Source organism: Globicephala melas, chromosome 13 (genome assembly GCF_963455315.2).
Source record: "Globicephala melas chromosome 13, mGloMel1.2, whole genome shotgun sequence".
Lineage (NCBI taxonomy): Eukaryota > Metazoa > Chordata > Mammalia > Artiodactyla > Delphinidae > Globicephala > Globicephala melas.
The window spans coordinates 66,585,008-66,605,817 of NC_083326.1; the positions used below are offsets into that span (position 1 = coordinate 66,585,008).

The window sequence follows — 20,810 nt, forward strand, 5'->3', positions numbered from 1 at the left end:
TGGTCTGTGCACACCAAACACGTGGGGACTGGATGGAATATTCCTTCTGCCTCCAGGCGCAGAGGGCCTGTGCACGGGCACAGCCTCAGTCCTTTCTGTGGGAGGAGAAGGGACCCAGGATGTGGTGGCCCCTGGAGAGCAATGCCAGCTAAACACGGTCAAGTGCAAACCCAGGCTGAGTCTGGGAAGCCTTCCAGCGAGCTGTCCCCACTGGCTTCCTTTTGTGTGTGTGTCTGGGGGTGGGGGTGGGGGAGGGGAGAGATGGTAAAAAGGGCCAGGCCCTGACCCTCGCCTTGGCCCGAGCCCTTGCCACCCTCAGGTCAGCCTCCATTTCAAAGCCAATCCCGATCTCAGGTGAAAGCTCTGCACCAATGGTTTTCAAACCTTTTGTACAGGTTTCTCTACAAACCTATTTGAAAGAGACCAGCAGACACAGGACAAGGAAAGCTACTGGGGCAGACACGGTGGGAGGAGGCCAGCCCAGAGCCCCACCCACCGGCACCCTCTCCTGAGCAGGGTGGCAGCTCGCCTGGCCCCAGGTGCAGGCATCACACCGAGGCCCTGCGTCGCTGGTGCTCTGTGCCCAGTGTGTGGACGGGGCACCAGCCTCCATTGGGCCCAGCTCTTCCTATGCTCACAGGGCCTCCCTGGCAACCCCACCTACCTGTGAGGGGCCTCTGAAGCTTCTGTGCTTCCTGCCCCTGCCTCCAGGGGACGTGTCTTTTCCCCCAAGGATTCCCTTCCACAATCTGTGGTTGTTACACCAGCCTGCCCACCTCGCCTCCCTCAGAGCTGGGTCCTGGCTCTCCACAGCTCCCTGGCCTGGGCTGGACACAGGAGAGAGCAGCCACAGAGCATGCGGAGCACGAACAGCCCATCCAGCTGCTGCTTGTCCTCACCTTCTCTTTCCTGAGCCAACTCCTGGGGGTGGCAGTGAGGGACCACTCCACGGAGGTTAGAGGTGCTCAGAGAAGAGGTCACATCTCAGGGAGACCCAGAAGAGTGGGCAGGATTTCACACTCCCTCATTAAACACGTTCAGGTCGCCCCTCAGGTGTGGCCATGACCCCCACCCCGAGCTGCACCTGATGTGAGCAGGGCTGGAGACCTGCTCCAAGCCGCTCCGGGTTCCCTTGCCCAAGAATTTGAATCTGGGGCACAGAGACAGCAGCCACGAGGCCGAGCCAGCCAGGGCAGGTCAGAGCCCCTGGGAGAATGAAGATATAAAGGAACAAAGAAGCCAGTCCATAGAAGGAACGGTAACAGAGGGGACATGGGAGAGTCCCTGTAGGGTGCTGCATAAGCTCTACTTTTACTGAGGACACTCTGAGTGGGTTTTTGTTCCCTGCCACCAACTGACCCTGAATAGAAGACCATGAAAAAAAGAAAAGAATTAGAAAACAGGTCCCTGTCTATAAAGGCGTTTCCAGTGGAGTGAGGAGACATCCCCACAGGCATGATACCACTGCAGGCAGACCTACTGTCAACTAAGTCAGCAGTCCCCAACCTTTTTGGCACCAGGGACCGGTTTCACGGAAGACAATATTTCCACGGACCGGGGTGGGGGTGGGGGGATGGTTTGGGGATGATTCAAGTGCATTACATTTATTGTGCACTTTATTTCATTATTACATTGTAATATATAATGAAATAATCATACAACTCACCATAATGCAGAATCAGTAGGAGCCCTGAGCTTGTTTTCACTTGCCACTCACTGATAGGGTTTTGAGACGAGTCTGCAAGCAGTTGATTTATTATGGTCTCTGTGCAGTGAAACCTCTCTGCTAATGATAATCTGTATCTGCAGCCACTCCCCAGCGCTAGCATCACCGCCTCAGCTCCACCTCAGGTCATCAGGCAATAGATTCTCACAAGGAGCACGCAAGCTAGATCCCCCGCATGCGTAGTTCACAGTAGGGTTTGTGCTCCTATTAGAATCTAAGGCCGCCGCTGATCTGACAGGAGGCAGAGCTCAGGCAGTAATGCGAGCGATGGGGAGCCCTATAAATACAGATGAAGCTTCTCTCGCTCACCTGCCCACTGCTCACCGCCCGGTTCCTAACAGGCCACGGACCAGTACTGGACTAAGGAGCCAGCTGAAGAGCCAGGGTTGGTGGGTGGTAATAACGACTGGTATTGCTCAGCTGTGCCACACAGTCCCTCTCCCAGGGCAGCTTGGAGCAGATAGCCAGCCCTGCCCTGGTCCCTTCAGGTGTGGGTGGGGGGTGGGGACAGGGTCTGAGGTTTTTTTATTATTGTTGTTGTTGCTGTTATTATTTACCCTTACCACCATCTCAGGATATAGGCATTATTCCTCCCTTTGAGGAGCAAAAAAATTAAGGCTTAGAGCGGTTGAGGGCCTCGTCCGAAGTCACACAATGGAAAAGACAAAAACTCTAATTCAAAAAGATGCATGCACCCCAATGTTCACAGCAGCACTATTTACAATAGCCAAGACATGGAAGCAATCTAAGTGTCCACTGACAGAGGAATGGATAAAGAAGATGTGGAATACATATGCAATGGAATATTACTCAGCCATGAAGAAGTAAAATAATGCCATCTGCAGCAACATGCATGGACCTAGAGATTATCATACTAAGTGAAGTAAGTCAGATGGAAAAAGGCAAATATCATATGATGTCACTTATTTGTGTAATCTAAAAAAAAGATATAAATGAATTTATTTACAAAACAGAAACAGACATAGAAAACAATGTTATGGTTACCAAAGGGCAAATGGGGGGGAGAGGGATAAATTAGGAGTTTGGGATTAGCGGATACACACTACTATATATAAAATAGATAAATAATAAGGGCCTACTGTACAGGACAGGGAACTACATTCAATATCTTGTAATAATATATACTGGAAAAGAATCTGAAATAGAACATATATGTCTATAAATATACAGATATATATAGATAGATACATATATATAACTGCATCAGTTTGCTGTACACCTGAAACTAACACAACATTGTAAATCAACTATACTTCAATAAAAACATTGTTTTAAAAAGTTACACAATGACTCAAAGCAAAGCCAGGATCCCAAATTTTGCACTGCTTTTACTAAGCCACGCCCCTTCACACCATCATGCAAATGAGATTCAGCAACTGCCCAGGGCGGCAGGGTTGTGGGGGGGAGGGGAACAGAGCCCCACCTTCCAGTTCCACAGCCCAGAATACCTAGCCTTGACCTTTCAAAGTTTACCTCCAAATCAAAGTTCAAGCTGGCGAAGTTAAGTGCAGGAGGATCCCAGGAAGATATTCTAGCCCTGCTCACCTTGGGTTCAGGACACATGCTGTATTTTGGAACCAGTGACACAATGAGCTGCCAGCCCCACCTGCATCAGAGGCTTGGCACTCATGCCCACAGATCCTCGAGCAGGTTAACATCTAAATGGCAACAAAGCATAAGCCTTCTGAATCTGGTAATTACAAAGGTAAGTGCTATAGTTACAAAGGTTAGTTACAAAGGAAGCAGGGTAATTGCCCTGGCAGGAAAATGATGCTTAAAGCATTTTTTTTTAACATCTTTATTGGAGTATAATTCCTTTACAATGGTATGTTAGTTTCTGCTTTATAACAAAGTGAATCAGCTATACATATACATATATCCCCATATCTCCTCCCTCTTGCTTAAAGCATCTTAATGATAAGAATGTACCAAATGTAGACAAGTGACTTTTTTGTCTACTTTTTTGGTCAAATGACTCTGACCTACTAATCCTCTTAAGAAGACCACCTCCAATACAAACATTTCAGAATGCTTATTTTTCTACTGAAATAGGGGGGCCACCTCTGGAATGGCTGGCAGAGGGCCCTGTGGGAAGAGGCGAGGTCAGAACAAACACTGCCCTCGCTGCAAAAATCCAACTCAGTTTCTCTGAGAACTGAGCGTCAGTCTGCTCAAACTGTGCACATACATTTGAACTCGCTGGTGACCCAGTTACCCTGAGCCTCTTCAACTAGCACCGATTTACACGAGTCCCTCAGGGGTAGCCTCTGCCATCTGTATGGGTCACAGGATCATATCTAAGTCCAAACTGTCAACACCTCTTGCACAACAAAATACCATCCTTTTGTTAAGTTCCTTTCTGGTGGCTCTTGCCTTTGCTAATGTGGACTCTTAAAAATTGACTCCAACTCATACCCCCCCACCCCACCCTGCAGGCTCCCTGGCAAGGCCGAGCCATCAGAGGTCTCCAGCCTTCCAGGACCTCCTGCTCTGTGCCAAGCCCCGCTTCTTCAGGAAGGGCCAAAATTCTCTCCCAGCTGAGGGACGCTAACTTTCCCCTGGGTTCCTTCAGACTCTGAATAAAGCCCAGTCTTCTCTACTGGAAGCACATGTGTGTCCCCCTTTCTCAGGCACTGCACCCCCTTTTCTAGTTCCCTCACACCCTCGAAGTCACCAGGGAGAGTAAAGTTTCCTTTAAACAAACTTCAGTCCACTGCACTGTTAATTTTGCAGATGTGATAACAGTACCTTGAACTAAATATTAAATGTTTAAAAAAGGAATCCTTATCTTTTAAAGATGCATCCTGAAATATTGACGAATATTCAAAATGACACAGGATTAGGGAAGAGGGTAGAGGCACAGAAACAAGACTGAGCTGATAGCTGGTGACAAGTATGTGCCGGCTCCTGAGACTTCTGTCCGCTTCTGTTTATGTTATAAATTTTCCATAACAACAAAAGGATTTTAAAAAATCCCATCCTTGGGGTTCTGTAGCATCCCTGAGTCCAACTGTCCTACCTGAGGATTTTACCTGGACCTCTTTCAACTGACACATTTAGTGAGCAACAACTCCACACAAGGTACTGCTGAAGCTGCAAAGTAGAAGCCACTGGCCTGCGTGCAACAAGCTCTCGGGATGCAGAGGCTGGTCCTCTATTTTGACAAAATCCTCAAGGCCTCATTTCTCAAATTGGGCACAGGTTTTTCTCTCTCCAAACACCAAGGTGGGCACGTGGAATGGAGTGAGCTCAGCTCCCTGTCCTGGCATCGCTGAGGGGAAATCTTAACTGCCCCTCATTCCTCCCTTGGTCTGGATGAGGTGGCCCAGGTGTGAGTCAAGGCAGAGGAGAGTCTGAGGGGAAGGGAGGCTGACCCATCCATGTTTTGGAGGGGTAGGGTGAGGTCAACCCCCCTGTCCTGCAACCTGAGAGCCAAGGACCAAGGGCCAGGACACGTCATGCCTCCCACCTGGGCCAGAAGCTTGGAGGGAACTGCTGAGATCACAAAGGGCTCCAGGCCTGAACACCTGAAGGCTGGACACTGCCTAATCCAAAGGACTCAAAACCAGAAACCGACTTCTCCTCCAAACTAGACATAGATCTGTTTATCTGTTCAGAGGGCTGTGTGGCATTCATGCTCTTGGAGCCCCGAATTCACAGCCAAAGCAAGCAGGGAATTCCCACCTTGAGCTGCTGACCCATCAAAGAGCAATGGCTCCCCTCCTGGGGTACCGTTAAATGTTCATCCCGGGGCCACCACAGAAACAAAAGCCAACCCCTCTGGTCAGCAACACCCTTCACCACTATCAGTTTCAATGACCAACAGTTCACACCCACTGTCCCACTCTCTCAGTCAAGGTGAGGACGATGAAGAGAGAGTCTCTGATGAGTGAAGGGTATAGCACTCCCAATACGGACATAATCCCTCTTCTTAGGTGGAGAAAAAGGCTGCACCTATACCTAGAAGAAAGGGGACAAGAATTCAGATAGAAGTGCACCTGGTGAACGCCCCACACCATCCCTTTTGTCTCTGTGGTTCCAGTGAATTTAAAAAAAAAATACGTGGTAGGGACTTCCTTGGTGGCGCAGTGGTTAAGAATCCGCCTGCCAAGGCAGGGGACACGGGTTCGATCCCTGGTCCGGGAAGATCCCACATGCCGGGGAGCAACTAAGCCCATGTGCCACAACTACTGAGCCTGTGCTCTAGACCCCGCGAGCCACAACTACTGAAGCCTACGTGCCTAGAGCCCATGCTCCGCAACAAGAGAAGCCACCACAATGAGAAGCTCACACATTGTAACAGAGTAGCTCCCGCTTGCCGCAACTAGAGAAAAAGCCCACGTGCAGCAACGAAGACCCAAAGCAGCCAAAAAAATACATGGTAGTAAAACAGAATTAAACCCCCATTCCAACTAAAACAACATTGTAAATGTCAACTATATTTCAATAAAAAAATTTTTTTAAACCCATTCCATGGAAAACACAGAATTTGGAAATGAGGGAAGCAAGGCAGCTGCAGCAAGCCATCCAGGAGTCTGAGCAGACCATGTTTCTCAAAATGAGATCCATGGGGGGCCAGCAGGAGCGCTGTATGAAATGCATATTAAAAATGGGGACCTTTTTTTTTTTTTTTTTTTTGCGGTACGCGGGCCTCTCACTGTTGTGGCCTCTCCTGTTGCGGAGCACAGGCTCCGGACGCGCAGCCTCAGCAGCCATGGCTCACGGGCCCAGCTGCTCCGCGGCATGTGGGATCTTCCCAGACCGGGGCACGAACCCGCGTCCCCTGCATCGGCAGGCGGACTCTCAACCACTGCGCCACCAGGGAAGCCCGGGACCATTTTTAATGGGCACCATCTGATCATCTCATCAGAATCTTGGTGGTCCTCCCCTAAGAATTTTAATGCACTCACCCCAGCAGCCTTTGTGCCCACCAAAGTTAGAGAGAAGTTTTTCAGGGTTTGTGTGTGCATGTGTGTGTGTGTTGTTTAATCCATGCCACTCAATATTTTACTAACTTAATGAGCTTACAAGAGACCTCATTATACCTTCTGACCAGCTAAGTGGATGGGGTTCCTCCTCCTTGGGACTAAGGGGTCCAAGGGTTAATAGCTTGAATGTGGCTATGTTTTCCCTTTGTCCTGAGACAAGCACACCCCTGTCCCCACCCAGCCTCTGGGGGTGACCACGGGAGAAGTCATGGCTCAGTGCTTGCAGGGATTTTCTGAGCACTAAGGAACAGTTCTCCCCAACAAGTCAGAAACCCCCAGTTTAGGTAGCCATTCCTTCGAATGGGAAGAGTGCTGAGTGGACCAAGGCAAGACCACCATTTCTCCAGGCCACTTGCCTGCTGAGGCACAAAGGCAGCAGGTTTTCCAGGAGCTGATCCAGAGCTAGATTACCCCCCACCACTCCCCAGGGACTTATTTCTACCTTGGGGGACCATGGCCAATAGGGACAGCAGGAAAGCCTTCCAAGTCCTAACTTTTAGAGGATTTTCATCTTGAAGCAATAGGATGGCAGGGTGCCCAGATGGTCTTTAGGGTCAGCCCCTAGGGCCACCAGCCACAAACAGCCCCCTCACCCCCTGCTCAAACGCCGCCTTGGTTGCCCTAAGGGCAGAATCTGGGCTGCCTGGGATAATTCCAAGTGCTGGGCTGTGATATCAGAATAGGGCTATGACCTCAAGGTGGGGGCAGGTCAGCCTGGGGGAGCAGGGCAGGAGAGAGAGAGAGCCCCTGAGGAGCTGGATTAGCCCTCCTGGAGGTAAGGCCCAAGAGAGAGAGGTGTCCGGCTCTGGGTTCACTGCTCACAGCCTCCTGGAGCCCCCACTGGGAGGCGGACCTGAAGATATGAAAATGATTCTGAGAGGTAGGTTGCATGCCAGCCGAACTTCTGGTGCTTCCTTACTCACTGATTTAGGAGCAAGGAAAGCAAACAAACCACCCTCTAGCTCCCCCCTGTGTCAAGTGAAAGGATACTCTCTATTTTCTGACAGAAGTTCCACTTTGGACCACACCCACCCAAGTGGGCTGAGCATCAAAGTCCCCCAGGATACGGCTAAATGCAGGTAGATGAAATGTAGGACGCCCTTTACACTGAATTACAATAAACAAATTTCAGTGTAAGTATGTCCCAACTATTGCATGGGACACATTTACACTAAAATATCTGTGTATGTTTGAAGTGCAAATGAAAGTTGGTGACCTGACCTTTTATTTACTAAATCTGGCAATCCTATCCAGGAAGATTTTTTTTTAATGCAGGTGCCCGCCCCCCGCTCCCCACCCCCCCCCATCCCCAATGCTCTCATTCATTCAGATTTATCCCTGCAGGGAGACCTGGGAACCTGTATTATTTTAAAGTTGCCAAGGTGACTATTATCAATAACTACTGCTGACTTTTCTTGAGCATTTGACAAGTCATGTGCTAAGTTCGTTTCATGCACTGTCTAAGATAGTCCTCACAGCACCTCTAAGGGGTGGTTCTATGATTAAGCCTGCTTTACAGAGGAGAGAAAGAGGCAACAGACAGCAAGCACCTCACCCAAGGTCACACAGTTACTAAGCCATGGTTTGAACCCAGGAAACGTGGCTCCCACTGACTTAGAAATCTTTGAATTGGAAGGACGTTGGGAGGCACACAGTCAAAGCCTCTGGTGGACTGACGGACAGGGAATCTGAGGCTCCGGGAACTCATGCTCACACTAACTAGCACACCACTGTGCATGCGCATGAGGGGCTGAGCCCCGTGGCAGAGAGCAAGCATCTAGCCCAGGCAGGGGGCCAGCTCAGGGAGGGTTTCCATAATGGCCTCTCCTTGAAGGGGAAGCAGACCTAAGGGGAAGCAGGGTGTGGGAAGGGGCTGGGTGCTAACGAAGAGGGTTTGCAAGCAGGAGGCTCAGCTTCCAAGCCAGCCTGACAGCAAGACGGTGTGCCAATGAGGAGAGGGAAAGCTGGACAGGTCTGTAGGGCGGGGAGAACCAAGAAGAGACAGAAGTCAAAACTGCATTTTACTTTCAAATGAACACACAGCAATTCTTTTGTTGCTGCACAGTTCTATGCTTTTTTTTTTTTTTTTCTCGTCTTGTGGGATCTTAGTTTTCCGACCAGGGACTGAACTCAGGCCAGGGCAGGCCGAGTCCAAACCACTGGACCACTAGGGAATTCGCCAGTTCTATGCATTTTAACGCATGTATAGATTCATGACACAGCTTCACCATAGGACACAGAACAATTCCATCACCCCCAAAACACTTCCTCATACTACAACTTTGTATCACTCCCTCCCTTCACCCCTCACCCTTGGCAACCACTGACCTGCTCTACATCTCTAGTTTCTGCCTTTTCCAGAGTGTCATATAAATGGAATCATACAACTTTTTGAGAATGGCTTCTTTCACTCAGCATAATGCCTCTGAGATCCATCCAAGTTATTGTACGCATCAATAGTTCATTCATTGTGACTGCCGAATAGCGTTCCATTCAATGGATGTACCAGGGTTTGTTCAATCCACTGAAGGACATCTGAGAAGTTTCCAGTACTTTGCTATTAAAAATAATGCTGCTATGGGACTTCCCTGGTGGCACAGTGGTTAAGAGTCTGCCTGCCAATGCAGGGAACGTGGGTTCAATCCCTGGTCCAGGAAGATCCCACATGCCAAGGAGCAACTAAGCCTATGTGCCACAACTACTGAGCCCACGTGCCACAACTGCTGAAGCCCGAGGGCCTAGAGCCCTTGCTCTGCAACAAGAGAAGCCACCGCAATGAGAAGTCTGTGCACCGCAACGAAAAGTAGCCCCCACTCGCCGCAACTAAAGAAAGCCTGAGCACAGCAACGAAGACCCAACACAGACAATAATTAATTAATTAATTAAAAATAATGCTGCTATGAACATTTGTGTACAGGTTTTTGTGTGAACATAAGTTTCCATTTCTCTAGGATAAATATGCAAGGGTGTAGTTCCTGGGTCATATAGTAATTGCATGTTTAGTTTTTTAAGAAACTGCCAAAATGTTTTCCAGAGTGGCTGTACCATTTTACGTTCCCACCAGTAACTTATGATGGATCCTCACCAGCATTTAGTATTATCGCTATTTTTAATTTTAGCTGTTCTAATAATGTGTAGTGATATCTCACAGTGATCTTAATTTGTATTTCTCTAACAGCTAATGATAATGAACACCTTTTCATGTGCTTATTTGCCATCTGTGTCCTCTTCAGTGAAATTATTTGTGCTTCATGACACCAAAAGGAGAGGAATCCTACCAAGTCTCACTGACACGTAGCATGTGTTACTTTGAGTTGTACCTGAATGTCTGTTCTGTGACCTTACCCAGGCGGCTAACCTCTTGGGAACACAAGACATGTGGTGCATCTCTAGCCTCTGACCACGCCTAAAGGACATGAAATGAAGGAATGTGTGCCTGAGGCTGCTCCCTCAGGGGTCCCAGACTCTCCTAGAGGAAGTGCAGGCTAGCAATCCCTAGCACTGTCAGCTGAGTTAACAGTACTTCCGTACCAGCTGCAAAAGAAACCCCTGCTGCTGGCTGTCCCAGGAAAATTGTTCCAGAATGATGAATCCAGTAGGTGCTACCTGCTACATTATTTTCAAGAAGTTCCTAAAAATGAGGCAATGATTGATTGATTGATTGATTTTACTTAGAAGCTACTAAGAGGAAGCTAGTTCTTCCACAACCAGCAATGTCCCTGCACTTGGCCAATGGGGTTGTCCCGAGTCCAGCCACAACACCAGCTACATCATTTGCTACAAGCATCCAAACTGAGACCACAGGTCCTGCTGGGGGTCTCAATGCAGCCCATACCTGAGATGCCCCCAAACACCCTCCTTCACTGGGAAATGGAGTGGTACCCTGGGGACCCCTGGCCAAGCTCAGCATCACTGCTGACACACCCAAGCCACAGAGTGCTGACCCCAAGAAAAAGAGTCATCATGGAGGGACCCATGCTCCAAATGGGTGAGACTAAAAGAGAAGGTCAGACTGATAGTCAATGACCTTCCATGTGCACTGAGAAGCTAGTGCTGGGGGAGAGACCCCAATGCAGGGAGACTGAGTATGGGGCACAATGACTGATGTCACTAGCCCCTCCACCTGCTTTGTGCTAGAGCTCCTTCCACAGGACTCACTATCTCCTGGACCAGCCTTGGAGACAATCCTGGAGAACAGGGGCTGTGACTCCTTCTCACCTGGGGCCCTGCCTCTTTAAAAAACACACAGGTCTAGGATTCCCTGGTGGCACAGTGGTTGAGAATCCACCTGCCAATGCAGGGGATATGGGTTCGAGCCCTGGTCCGGGAAGATCCCACATGCTGCGGAGCAACTAAGCCCATGCGCCACAACTACTGAGCCTGTGCTCTAGAGCCCATGTGCCACAACTACTGATCCCGTGTGCCGCAACTACTGAAGACCACGCGCCTAGAGCCCGTGCTCCACAACGAGAGAAACCGCCACAATGAGAAGCCCGCACACTGTAACAAAGAGTAGCTCCCGCTCACTGCAACTAGAGAAAGCCCGCGCGCAATGAAGACCTAACACAGCCTAAAATAAATAAGTAAAATAAATTAATTTATATTAAAAAAAAACCCACACAGGTCTATATAAACACACACCTTGTGCTTATAACTTCAAAAGGATCACAGCTTCCCAGTCCTCCCCTCTGTATGTGTGGACCCAGTTTTCACCCATCAGAAACTTGCTATTGCTCTGGGCGGGCAAGGCTCTAAGGAGGCCAGCATTCTTACACAGGGCCGCAGGCATCTACTGGTACGACCCAGGTGGGAGGCAGAGTGACAGTGTCTCAGAATTAGAAATGCACAGTCCCACCGACCCAGCAACCCCCCTTCCTGGGACGTATGTTTCATTTATTCTTGTACACACCTGAAATGAAATGCAAGGTTACTCACTGCAGCGTGGCAGGTCATAGCAAATTAAAGAAACAACCTAAATGTTCATCAACAGGCTATAGGTTACATAAACTAGGGTACATTCGTACAATGAAGTACTGTACTGTTGTAAAAACAAGGAGGAAGCTTTTTATGTATTTATAGGAAAAAATTCCAAGATATACTATTGCCAAATGGAAAAAAAGCAAGGTGGGGGACTGAATTTCCTATAAGTACTTATTTGAATACACATGTAATCACATAAGATACTGGTAGCTCTGGTTGCCCCTGGGTGGGAGAACAGGGTGGGTAGCTGGGGATAAGAGTCAAGGGCAGACTTCACTGCATATGCTTTGAAACCATTGGTTTATGAATCTTATAAAGACAATACATATTTTTAAAAATGTATTAAAGTAAAAAATAAAATGTCTTGCTCAGGACTTCTGAGCTGACCCTCCATCTTGGCAAAGACAGCATCTCTGGCTAAATGGTTTTCAATCTCCAAATGGACCTCGAAAAAAGTCTGGCCTGAGGCACAAGTGCACCATCCTGGCCTCCTACCTTGACTCTGCTTCTGGAACTGACTCACTGCAGCAACCGAAAGTTCTGCTGAAGCCCAGGAACCAGACTTGTCCAAAGAAAGACACACACAGCCCTGCCCACCTCAACATTTCCATCCCGAGAACTGCCAGCCACCCTGACCACCTAACATCCCACTGTTGAGGACGCACGGAGCTGAGTGGGAAGGGCAAACACGCACCCTGACCTTCCGAGGTTGGTCTGAACTAGCCTGGTCACCACTGGCCTCCAAACACTTTCAGTTCCCACTCTCTCCAGACCCACGACCCTGCACGTACTCCCGCTGCACCAAGCACTCGCTACCTGACTGGCTGCTCATCAAGCGGACAGCCTTGGCCTTGGCCAGCTCCAGGGCGGTGATCCACTGCTGCCGCTCCACCTCTGAACCGGCCTTGAGGTGGTAGGTCCTGCCCCCACTGGTCAGCACGATACCGCAAGAGTCCTCCGTGTCAAAGTGCGCAGTGAACAGGTTGATGGTGCCACGGCAGGTGTGGGCCATTTCACCCTGATTTCTGTGGGATGCAAGAGAAGGGATGGGGTGAGGCTCCCAAACTCAATAGTTCTAGACTGAATAAAAGCCTCAAGGCACATCCTTGGAATCTCAGACGCTTGGAGCTAGCACAGGAGATGGGAAATAAGGCCTCTCGGGATTGACTGGTAGGGGCTTGGCTTGTTGGGGGGGCGGGTCTCAGTGGGGAGAGTGGCAGAGGATGCCACCATTCTCCTCTGGCCCCAGGAGATGAAGGCAATGGCTGGGCTGACACAGTACCCCTTGCGACAAGGAACTGACCCTTGGCTGGTTACAAGGTCATGGAGCTAATGGTACCAAGGTAAGGGGAAGCGGAGGTGACTAAAGTGTGGGCCATTTCCAACTGTGACCAGTGTCTGAAAAGTGAGATCCAACTATCATGACTGGATCTACTTAACTCACTCCTTTAGACACTCAAAGGAAATTCAGACACCACTCTTCCCCCACCCTCCCCCACGACGTACCAAAGCTCTTTCCACAGAGGATGTGGGAAAAGGAAGAGCAACTGGTCAGCACGTAACCCTGCCAGTGCCGGAGCTCATTTGGCACTTCTGCTGCTCTTTAATGCTCACTTACACTCCCTGGCTGTTCATCATCTGTTATTACTTCCTTGACTCTTCTACCAGTTCCAAAGTCAGATGACTTGACACTCAGGAAGACATTTATCTTTCATTTGAACTACTGTTTCTGATTCTCTCCTGCTTTGTTTACATTCCTTAGGGAAGATGATATGCAGTTGACCCTTGAACAACGTCAGGGGTTAGAAGCACCCAACCCCCTGTGCAGTTGAAAATATGCATGGTGCTAGCAGAGAGTGAAGAGGGTTCAGAAGGGGTGGTGGAGGAAGAAGAGGATGAATGTCGATCACAGCATCAGGACAGCAGCACCGAAGGAGCCTGTTTCACAACCTTCTTGCTTCAGTCTTCCAGGCGACCCCAGCTGGCCACCAGGAAGGGGACCCTGTCGCTGACTAGACTCGCCACGTCCCCTCCCAGGGAACGGGTCAACGTGTCTTTGTTCTCTCAGAGGGTGGTGGTCCCCCCATTGCAGTGGGAGAGCAGATACCAATGAAGGCATGCGCGGACCTGAGTAGCGCAAGGTGTGGAGCGTGCTGGATACAAACCTTGTGCACCTCCCCAGATTCCCTCGACCACCTTCTCTGTCAGTCGGTGCCTCCTCCTTGCCCAACTGTCCCTCCACTTCTGGACTCTCATAAAATGACAGTGGGAAACGGGAGATGGGAGTGAATGGGGCAGATACATCCTCCCTCCGCTTGCGCCTCTGCGGACTGCTGAGTGGTGTGTTTTCTCCTCGTGTGTCTTCTGGAGGAGTATGTGCGCCAGGCCCACTGTGTCTCTGCCGCTCGCTGTGAAGCGACATCCAGCAAAGGAAACGCACTGCATCATTGTCACTTCCATCTTCCCACTCCCCATTTCTGCTTCACTGCCCTTCGACTGCATCTCTCAAAGTGTCAACTCTCTTTTTTTTTTAACATCTTTATTGGAGTATAATTGCTTTACAATGGTGTGTTAGTTTCTGCTTTATAACAAAGTGAATCCGCTATACATATACATATATCCCCATATCTCCTCCCTCTTTCGTCTCCCTCACACCCTCCCTATCCCACCCCTCTAGGTGGTCACAAAGCACCAAGCTGATCTCCCTATGCTACGCGGCTGCTTCCCACGAGCTATCTATTTTACATTTGGTAGTGTATATATGTCCATGCCACGCTCTCACTTCGTCCCAGCTTACCCTTCCCCCTCCCCGTGTCCTCAAGTCCATTCTCTACATCTGCGTGCTTATTCCTGTCCTGCCCCTAGGTTCTTCAGAACCACTTTTTTTTTTTTTTAGATTCCATATATATGTGTTAGCATACGGTATTTATTTTTCTCTTTCTGACTTACTTCACTCTGTATGACAGACTCTAGGTCCAACCACCTCACTACAAATAACTCAATTTCATTTCTTTTTATGGCTGAGTAATATTTCATTGTATATATGTGCCACATCTTCTTTATCCATTCATCTGTCGATGGAAAGTGTCAACTCTTTAATCCTTGCCTTGGGCTATGCGTTCTGGAGGACCTTCTCACACACAAAAAAATGTCCACGGGCAAGAAAAAAAATTGACAGGCAACAAGTTTTAACTCAGACACATAGAAAGACAAAGGCTACTAATTTGGAGCAAAGCACTCAGCCTTGTATGAGACTTCTGTTCAATGCTTGCTCAAGCTGACTCTGATTCACTTGGTAAATTCCTCTCTGATCTTCTAAATTCTAATTTGGCAAGTACTTCCTATGGGTTACCATATACAGGAATTGTGCTAGAAACTGGAGAGGTGGTAGATATAAAGGTAAATAAGACACATTTTCTGGCCTCAGAGAACATTCCACTTTGTGAAAGAGGCAGGCCCATAAATTGCAAGGTACTATTTAATAAGCAGAGGGAAATAAATTCAAAACAAAGGGGTGTTCGCTTTATAAAAATTCATTGTTACACTCTTGTAATTTACCTATTTTTCTATGTGTCTGTTACACACATACAATATATTGTATGCTACATACATATCGGTTGTCAGTTAAAAGTTGGCTTTAAAATCAAAATGAAAGGATAAGCTGCCGGTGGTTAGATCTCAGGAAACAGAATGACCCTTTCTTGTCCTAGAGGGGTCAAGGCGTACACTGGAGCAGTGTCTCAAACAGTGAGGGACTCTGCCCAAGCACAGACTAGGAGGAGGGTCAGGCTAACCCAGAGCAGCGGCATGGGGGCTGTGGCTCTGGGAAAGCCCAGGGATCCGGAGCAGCCAAAGGAGAGGGTCCAGCCAAGGCCTGGGTTGATGATGGGCATAAAAGTGAACTAAATTGTGTCCCCCAGGGAGATTTATTGAAGTCCTAACCCCCAGCACCTGTGAATGTGGCCTTATTTGGAAATATGGTTTTTGAAGATATAATCAAGTTAAGATGAGGTCATTAGGGTGGGCCGTAGTCCAATAAGACTGGTGTCCTTATAAGAAGAGGAACAGACACAGAAACAGGAGGGAGGCAGAGATGGGAGTGATGCATCTACAAGCCAGGGAATGCCAAGGATCACCAGCCAACATCAGAGGCCAGGCAGGCCTGGGAGAGACTCTCCTCCAGGGCCTTCAGAGAGAGTACAGCCCTGCTGACACCTTCACTTTAGACTTCTGGCCTCCACAAGTATGAGACTATACATTTCCTTTGTTTTAAGCCACCCACTTTTTCGTGCTTTATCACAGCAGCCTAGGACCTAAACACAATGGCTGAACAGATGGGTGGAGGAATGACCTTCTGGAACCTCACATGCAGCTGAGCCTGTTCATCAGCTGAGCACACCAACCACAGGGCTGCACCTTGCCCTCCACACAGTTCCCGCCTAGAATACTCAGCACCACGGCACCCGCACGGCTCCTCTCCTTACTGGAGCAGCCCTGCCCCAAAGCTGCCCGTCCTGCTCGGAGGTTTCCCCTCTTCCGACACCATAGTGGCTAGACAGCCAAAAACAACCTGCATCAAAGATTCCAAGGAATCAGTTTCCACCGACGACATGCATTCACACAAAACCTAAATGTGGAAGTGAGCAAGAGGAAAGGCACCCATCGTGGTGGCAGGAACTGCGACAGAGGGCTTGTGCTCTGGCAGCCCCCGATTCCAGGGCTCCCTGCAGTGGTATCAGCGGTTCACCCCATCACAGCAGAGGTGGTGAGAGTCTGGGGGCCCAGACTGCTCCTGACTCCTTCCAGCCCGCTCCTCCAGCCCTTCCAGCGAGTGGGAAATGACCCCACCCCTGGCCGCACAGCCTTCTGCTCACACTAGCCAGAGTCATGTCTGCTGTGCGTGGCTGAGTCCTGACCCAGGCACCTCCCCAGAGGCTACATCATCTTGGAATGCCATCCTGTGACTGCAAACAAGGTGTGATGTTTGCTGTCTGGGATCCCTAGCAACCAGGCAAATCCTGTGTGTTTGCAGAGGTTTTAAAATCTGGATCTAGAGATGCAAAACATACACTCGGAAAATGCAAGCCACTGATTGGGAGAGTTATTCGCAATAAATGTACCCAACAAAGAACCTGTGTCAAGAAAATACAAAGAACTCCTAAAATCAGTAATAAAGAGGCCAGCAACCCAATTTAAAAATGGGCAAAAGATTTAAGCAGGCACTTCCCAAAAGAGGATATCCAAATGGCTCACGAACGTACAAAGCAGTGCTCAATGTCATCAGTTATCAGTAAACATACACATGCCCCACGATCCAGCAATTCTGCTCCTACAGAGCTCCCCACTCGGGATGTGCACACGTGTACATGTTCCAGAACTTCCACAACATCTTCCTAATAACTGAGAACTGACCGGATAAACAAATGGTGGTATATTTGTTTGGTGGTTTGTCCAATGGTGATGTATTATTATACAGCAATGAGAATAAAAGCATTAGAACTGCACATAACAACCTGCAATAACCTCACAAACATAATGTTGAGCAGAAGTCAGACACCAAGAGGACGTATTGTGTGATTCCACTGATAAAAAGTACAGTAACAGGCAAAAGAAAGCTCTGGGGTGAAAAGTCCAGACAGCAGTTACCCTTGGGGGAGCAGTGACTGGAAGGGGACATGGGGGGACTCCTGGAGGGCTGGTCATGTTTTATTTCTTCAGCGGGGCAGAGCTTATTCAGTGTGTTCATTTTGTGATTTGCCCACTTTCCTCTCTGTATATTGTACTTTATTAAAAGTTTACATTTAAAAGTACAGGAATGGGGGGAATTCCCTGGCAGTCCAGTGGTTAGGACTCCGTGCTCTCACTGCCGAAGGCCCGGGTTCAGTCTGTGGTCTGGGAACTAAGATCCCGCAAGTCTTGTGGCCAAAAGAAAAGAAAAGGAATGGGGAGAATTCTTTGCTGGCAGTGGTGGCAGCAGCAACAATTGTTTCTCAGCGGCAGTAGAGGTAGCAGGGCCCCGGTGGCAATGTCCTTGCCGGGATGGTTCTGTGACACAACTTTGAGCCTGGATCCGGCTGCCCAGTCTGCCTTCTTCTCACCTCTCCTCTGAGATCTCTGTTCTGCCTTTCCAGGGATTCTGTGAGCAAATGAAGATCCTTCCAGTAAATACCTTTTTTTTTTTTTTTTTTGGTTTAACATATCCAGAGCTGGTTTACTGTTATTCTCAACTAAGAACTTGCTGGTACACGTGAGCAGCAGCCACAGAAGGGATGTCGGAAGGTGGGGAGGGCAGTGAGGAAGGTTGTAAGAGACGTGGGCAGGAGAAAACAACAGAGTTCGGTTCTTTTGTCTCTTGGGCCAAGGGGATGCTGTTAGGACCCTTCCAGGTCTAAGTAATGAAGCTCAGCTGTTTGTTCTAACTACCCCATCCCGAGGGCTTACCTTAGAAGTGTCTCACACAGGTTAGCCATTTAAGATGTGACAAGAAAGGCAGGAATGTCACCTCTCTGTTCCAGACGCGGAGGGTGAAACTCGGAGATGTGGGCAGCTCAGTGGAGCTCCCAAAGGGGACCGCGCCACTAGAGCGAGGCCACCCACCCACAGCCCTGCCTCTTACCCACAGGGCCGCACAGACTTGTCCGCCAGGCTTCACGTGTGCTCTCAAAAGTCACCAAAGCTGGTGGCTCTATTTAGAAAATGCTCGACATGGCAAGTGTCAGACGTGGCCCATCAAACAGAAGCATCTACAGTGCAGTGTTTGCTTCCAGAGATAAGACTATCACTACGAGACCTGACCCCATTTCATTTTGCTTCTGGCCTCATTCTTCGCCATTTAGAGTTTCCCTTGAGAAATGTTAAATAAATGCTGCTACAAGTTCTACAGGAAGGATATTTCTAGTGTAATTTTTAGAATAAAAACTAAAAAGGAGACTCAGGATCCATCCTCCAGTTACTGAAATTCACGAGGCTACATTTTTACACAAATGGAGGATGACAGTAATTTATAAAAGACAGCACACTTATCAAGACAACTTATATCCAGATAGTACCTCACTTTCTGTAAGAGTCTGTCACAAACATGAGTCTTCTGATCCTTGCAAGGGTCCAGAAAGTGGGCAAAGCAGACATTGATTTGTTCAGCAAATATTTAGCAAGTATATTCTATATGGCAGTCACCTGTAGGAGGAAATTAGCCTCATTTTATATCCAAGAAAAGAGAGGAGGCCAGGAAAAGGTAAATCATGTGCCCCCATCCATAGAGCTGGTAAACAACAAAGCCAGCACCAGAACTCAGTCTCTCTGCCACCAGCACAGGGCTCTTCTCAAGGAGAAAACTGGGGCTTCCATCCAGAAAAAATGTTCTGCTTTACCCGGTCATTGTTTATATTTGCCGCTTACAAGCTAGAACATAAGTTCCGTGAGCCACAGACCTGGCCTGTCTTGTCCCCACACACGTGACATACGGTGGGAGCTCAGAGATGTTGGGCTGGCAGAGTGAATTAATGCATGCGTGTTACATGCAGAGGAACAAACCCAGGGAGATGATCCAGGCTCGGCCCACACCGGAAGTTCTGCCAACCTCACATGCTAAAGGTGGAGTAATGGGAGTAACACCACCTCACTCCATCAACATCACTGACTGAAAATCCGTTAGACGTCTTTTGCGGTTCCATCAAAGTATCAGAATATCATGAACTACTCAGTGACACCTAAGGTGGTTCTTCAGATTATTAAGTGGAAAGCCTGTCACAGAATATCGCGCAAATGCTTTAGATCTCAAATTTAGACTAAAAAGGTCTTGTCAAGTAGAAAATGGATGAATGTTTTAATGGCTGAAGCAAAAATTAAAACACTGTCTGATGTGGTTCTACATGTGTGTAGAGGAAATATTTAAGACAATTATGCTGTAAATGGGGGAGTGTAAAGGAACTTACAAGGAGGTAGGGTTTCTATACTTCACTAAAACTGGTAAAATGACATCAGCAGACTGTGATAAGTCATGTATATGTAATGTAATATTTAGAAGAACCACTAAAAAAGTTATCCAAAGAGACATACTCAAAAACACTAAAGAATGATTAAACATAGGGTGACCACATGACCCAACAATTCCACTCTGAGGTATACACCCAAGAGAAGTGAAAACATATGCCCACACAAAAACTTGTACACAAACATTTATAATAGCATTATGCATAACAGCTAAAAGGTAGAAACAATACCATCAATGAATGAATGGACAAAAAAAGATTCATACAATGGGGTTCAACATGGTTGAACCTTGAACATTATGCTAAGTGGAAGAAGCCAGGCACAAAATTCCAAATATTGTATAATTCCATCCATATTAATGTCCAGAATAGGGAAATACAGAGAGACAGAAAGGATTGGAGTGGTTGTTTAGGACTGGGAGCACACGGCTGGGGGCGCACGGGAGTAGTAGCTAAAGGGTATGGGGTTTCTTTTGAAGATGATGAAGACGTTCTAAAATTGACTTTAGTGATGGTTGTACATATCTGTGAATATATTAAAAACCATTAAGTTGTACACTTTAAATGGATTATTTGCATGGTATGTGAATTATCTCTCAAAGATTAGAACAAGAATAACAGCTATAATACATTAAAAGACATCAAGTCAAGGAGTTCATAATAAAGCTGAAAAAGTAAGTCATCAGTAACCTTGGAGGGATGCTAGGGACCCATTTATTTGTTTGATAATTGGTGAATAAAAGAAAGCATGGGGGGGCTTCCCTGGTGGCGCAGTGGTTGAGAGTCCGCCTGCCGATGCAGGGGACACGGGTTCGTGCCCCGGTCCGGGAAGATCCCACATGGCACGGAGCAGCTGGGCCTGTGAGCCATGGCCGCTAAGCCTGTGCATCCGGAGCCTGTGCTCCGCAACGGGAGAGGCCACAGCAGTGACAGGCCCGTGTACCGCAAAGAAAAAAAAAAGAAAGCATGGGGCATTTTCCTACCATTTCCATATTAACTAAACCATTGGGTAACCTAATGGTTGATGAGGGGAAGTTTCTCTTTATAGAATTATTCCCTCTAATAACTGAAAAAGGCAATAATAGAATATCAGCATTTTGCAAA

General features: G+C 48.1%; 2 protein-coding genes across 4 annotated transcripts in view; both read right to left on the reverse strand.

Moving 5' to 3' along the window:
* The window catches only part of OSBP2 (oxysterol binding protein 2), a 147,212-nt gene that overhangs the window by 104,232 nt on the left and 22,170 nt on the right, over positions 1-20,810 (reverse strand). For 2 of the 3 annotated variants that reach the window (XM_060311008.1, XM_030860826.2), the window contains exon 2: positions 12,532-12,740. The exons of the other annotated variant lie outside the window; for it this stretch is intronic. In XM_060311008.1, the coding sequence (XP_060166991.1) occupies positions 12,532-12,740 (209 nt within the window). The remainder of the gene's footprint in view (positions 1-12,531; positions 12,741-20,810) is intronic. 3 annotated transcript variants of the gene reach the window in all.
* Positions 1-20,810, reverse strand: part of SLC35E4 (solute carrier family 35 member E4) — a 151,630-nt gene that overhangs the window by 71,138 nt on the left and 59,682 nt on the right. The gene's annotated exons all lie outside the window — the stretch shown is intronic.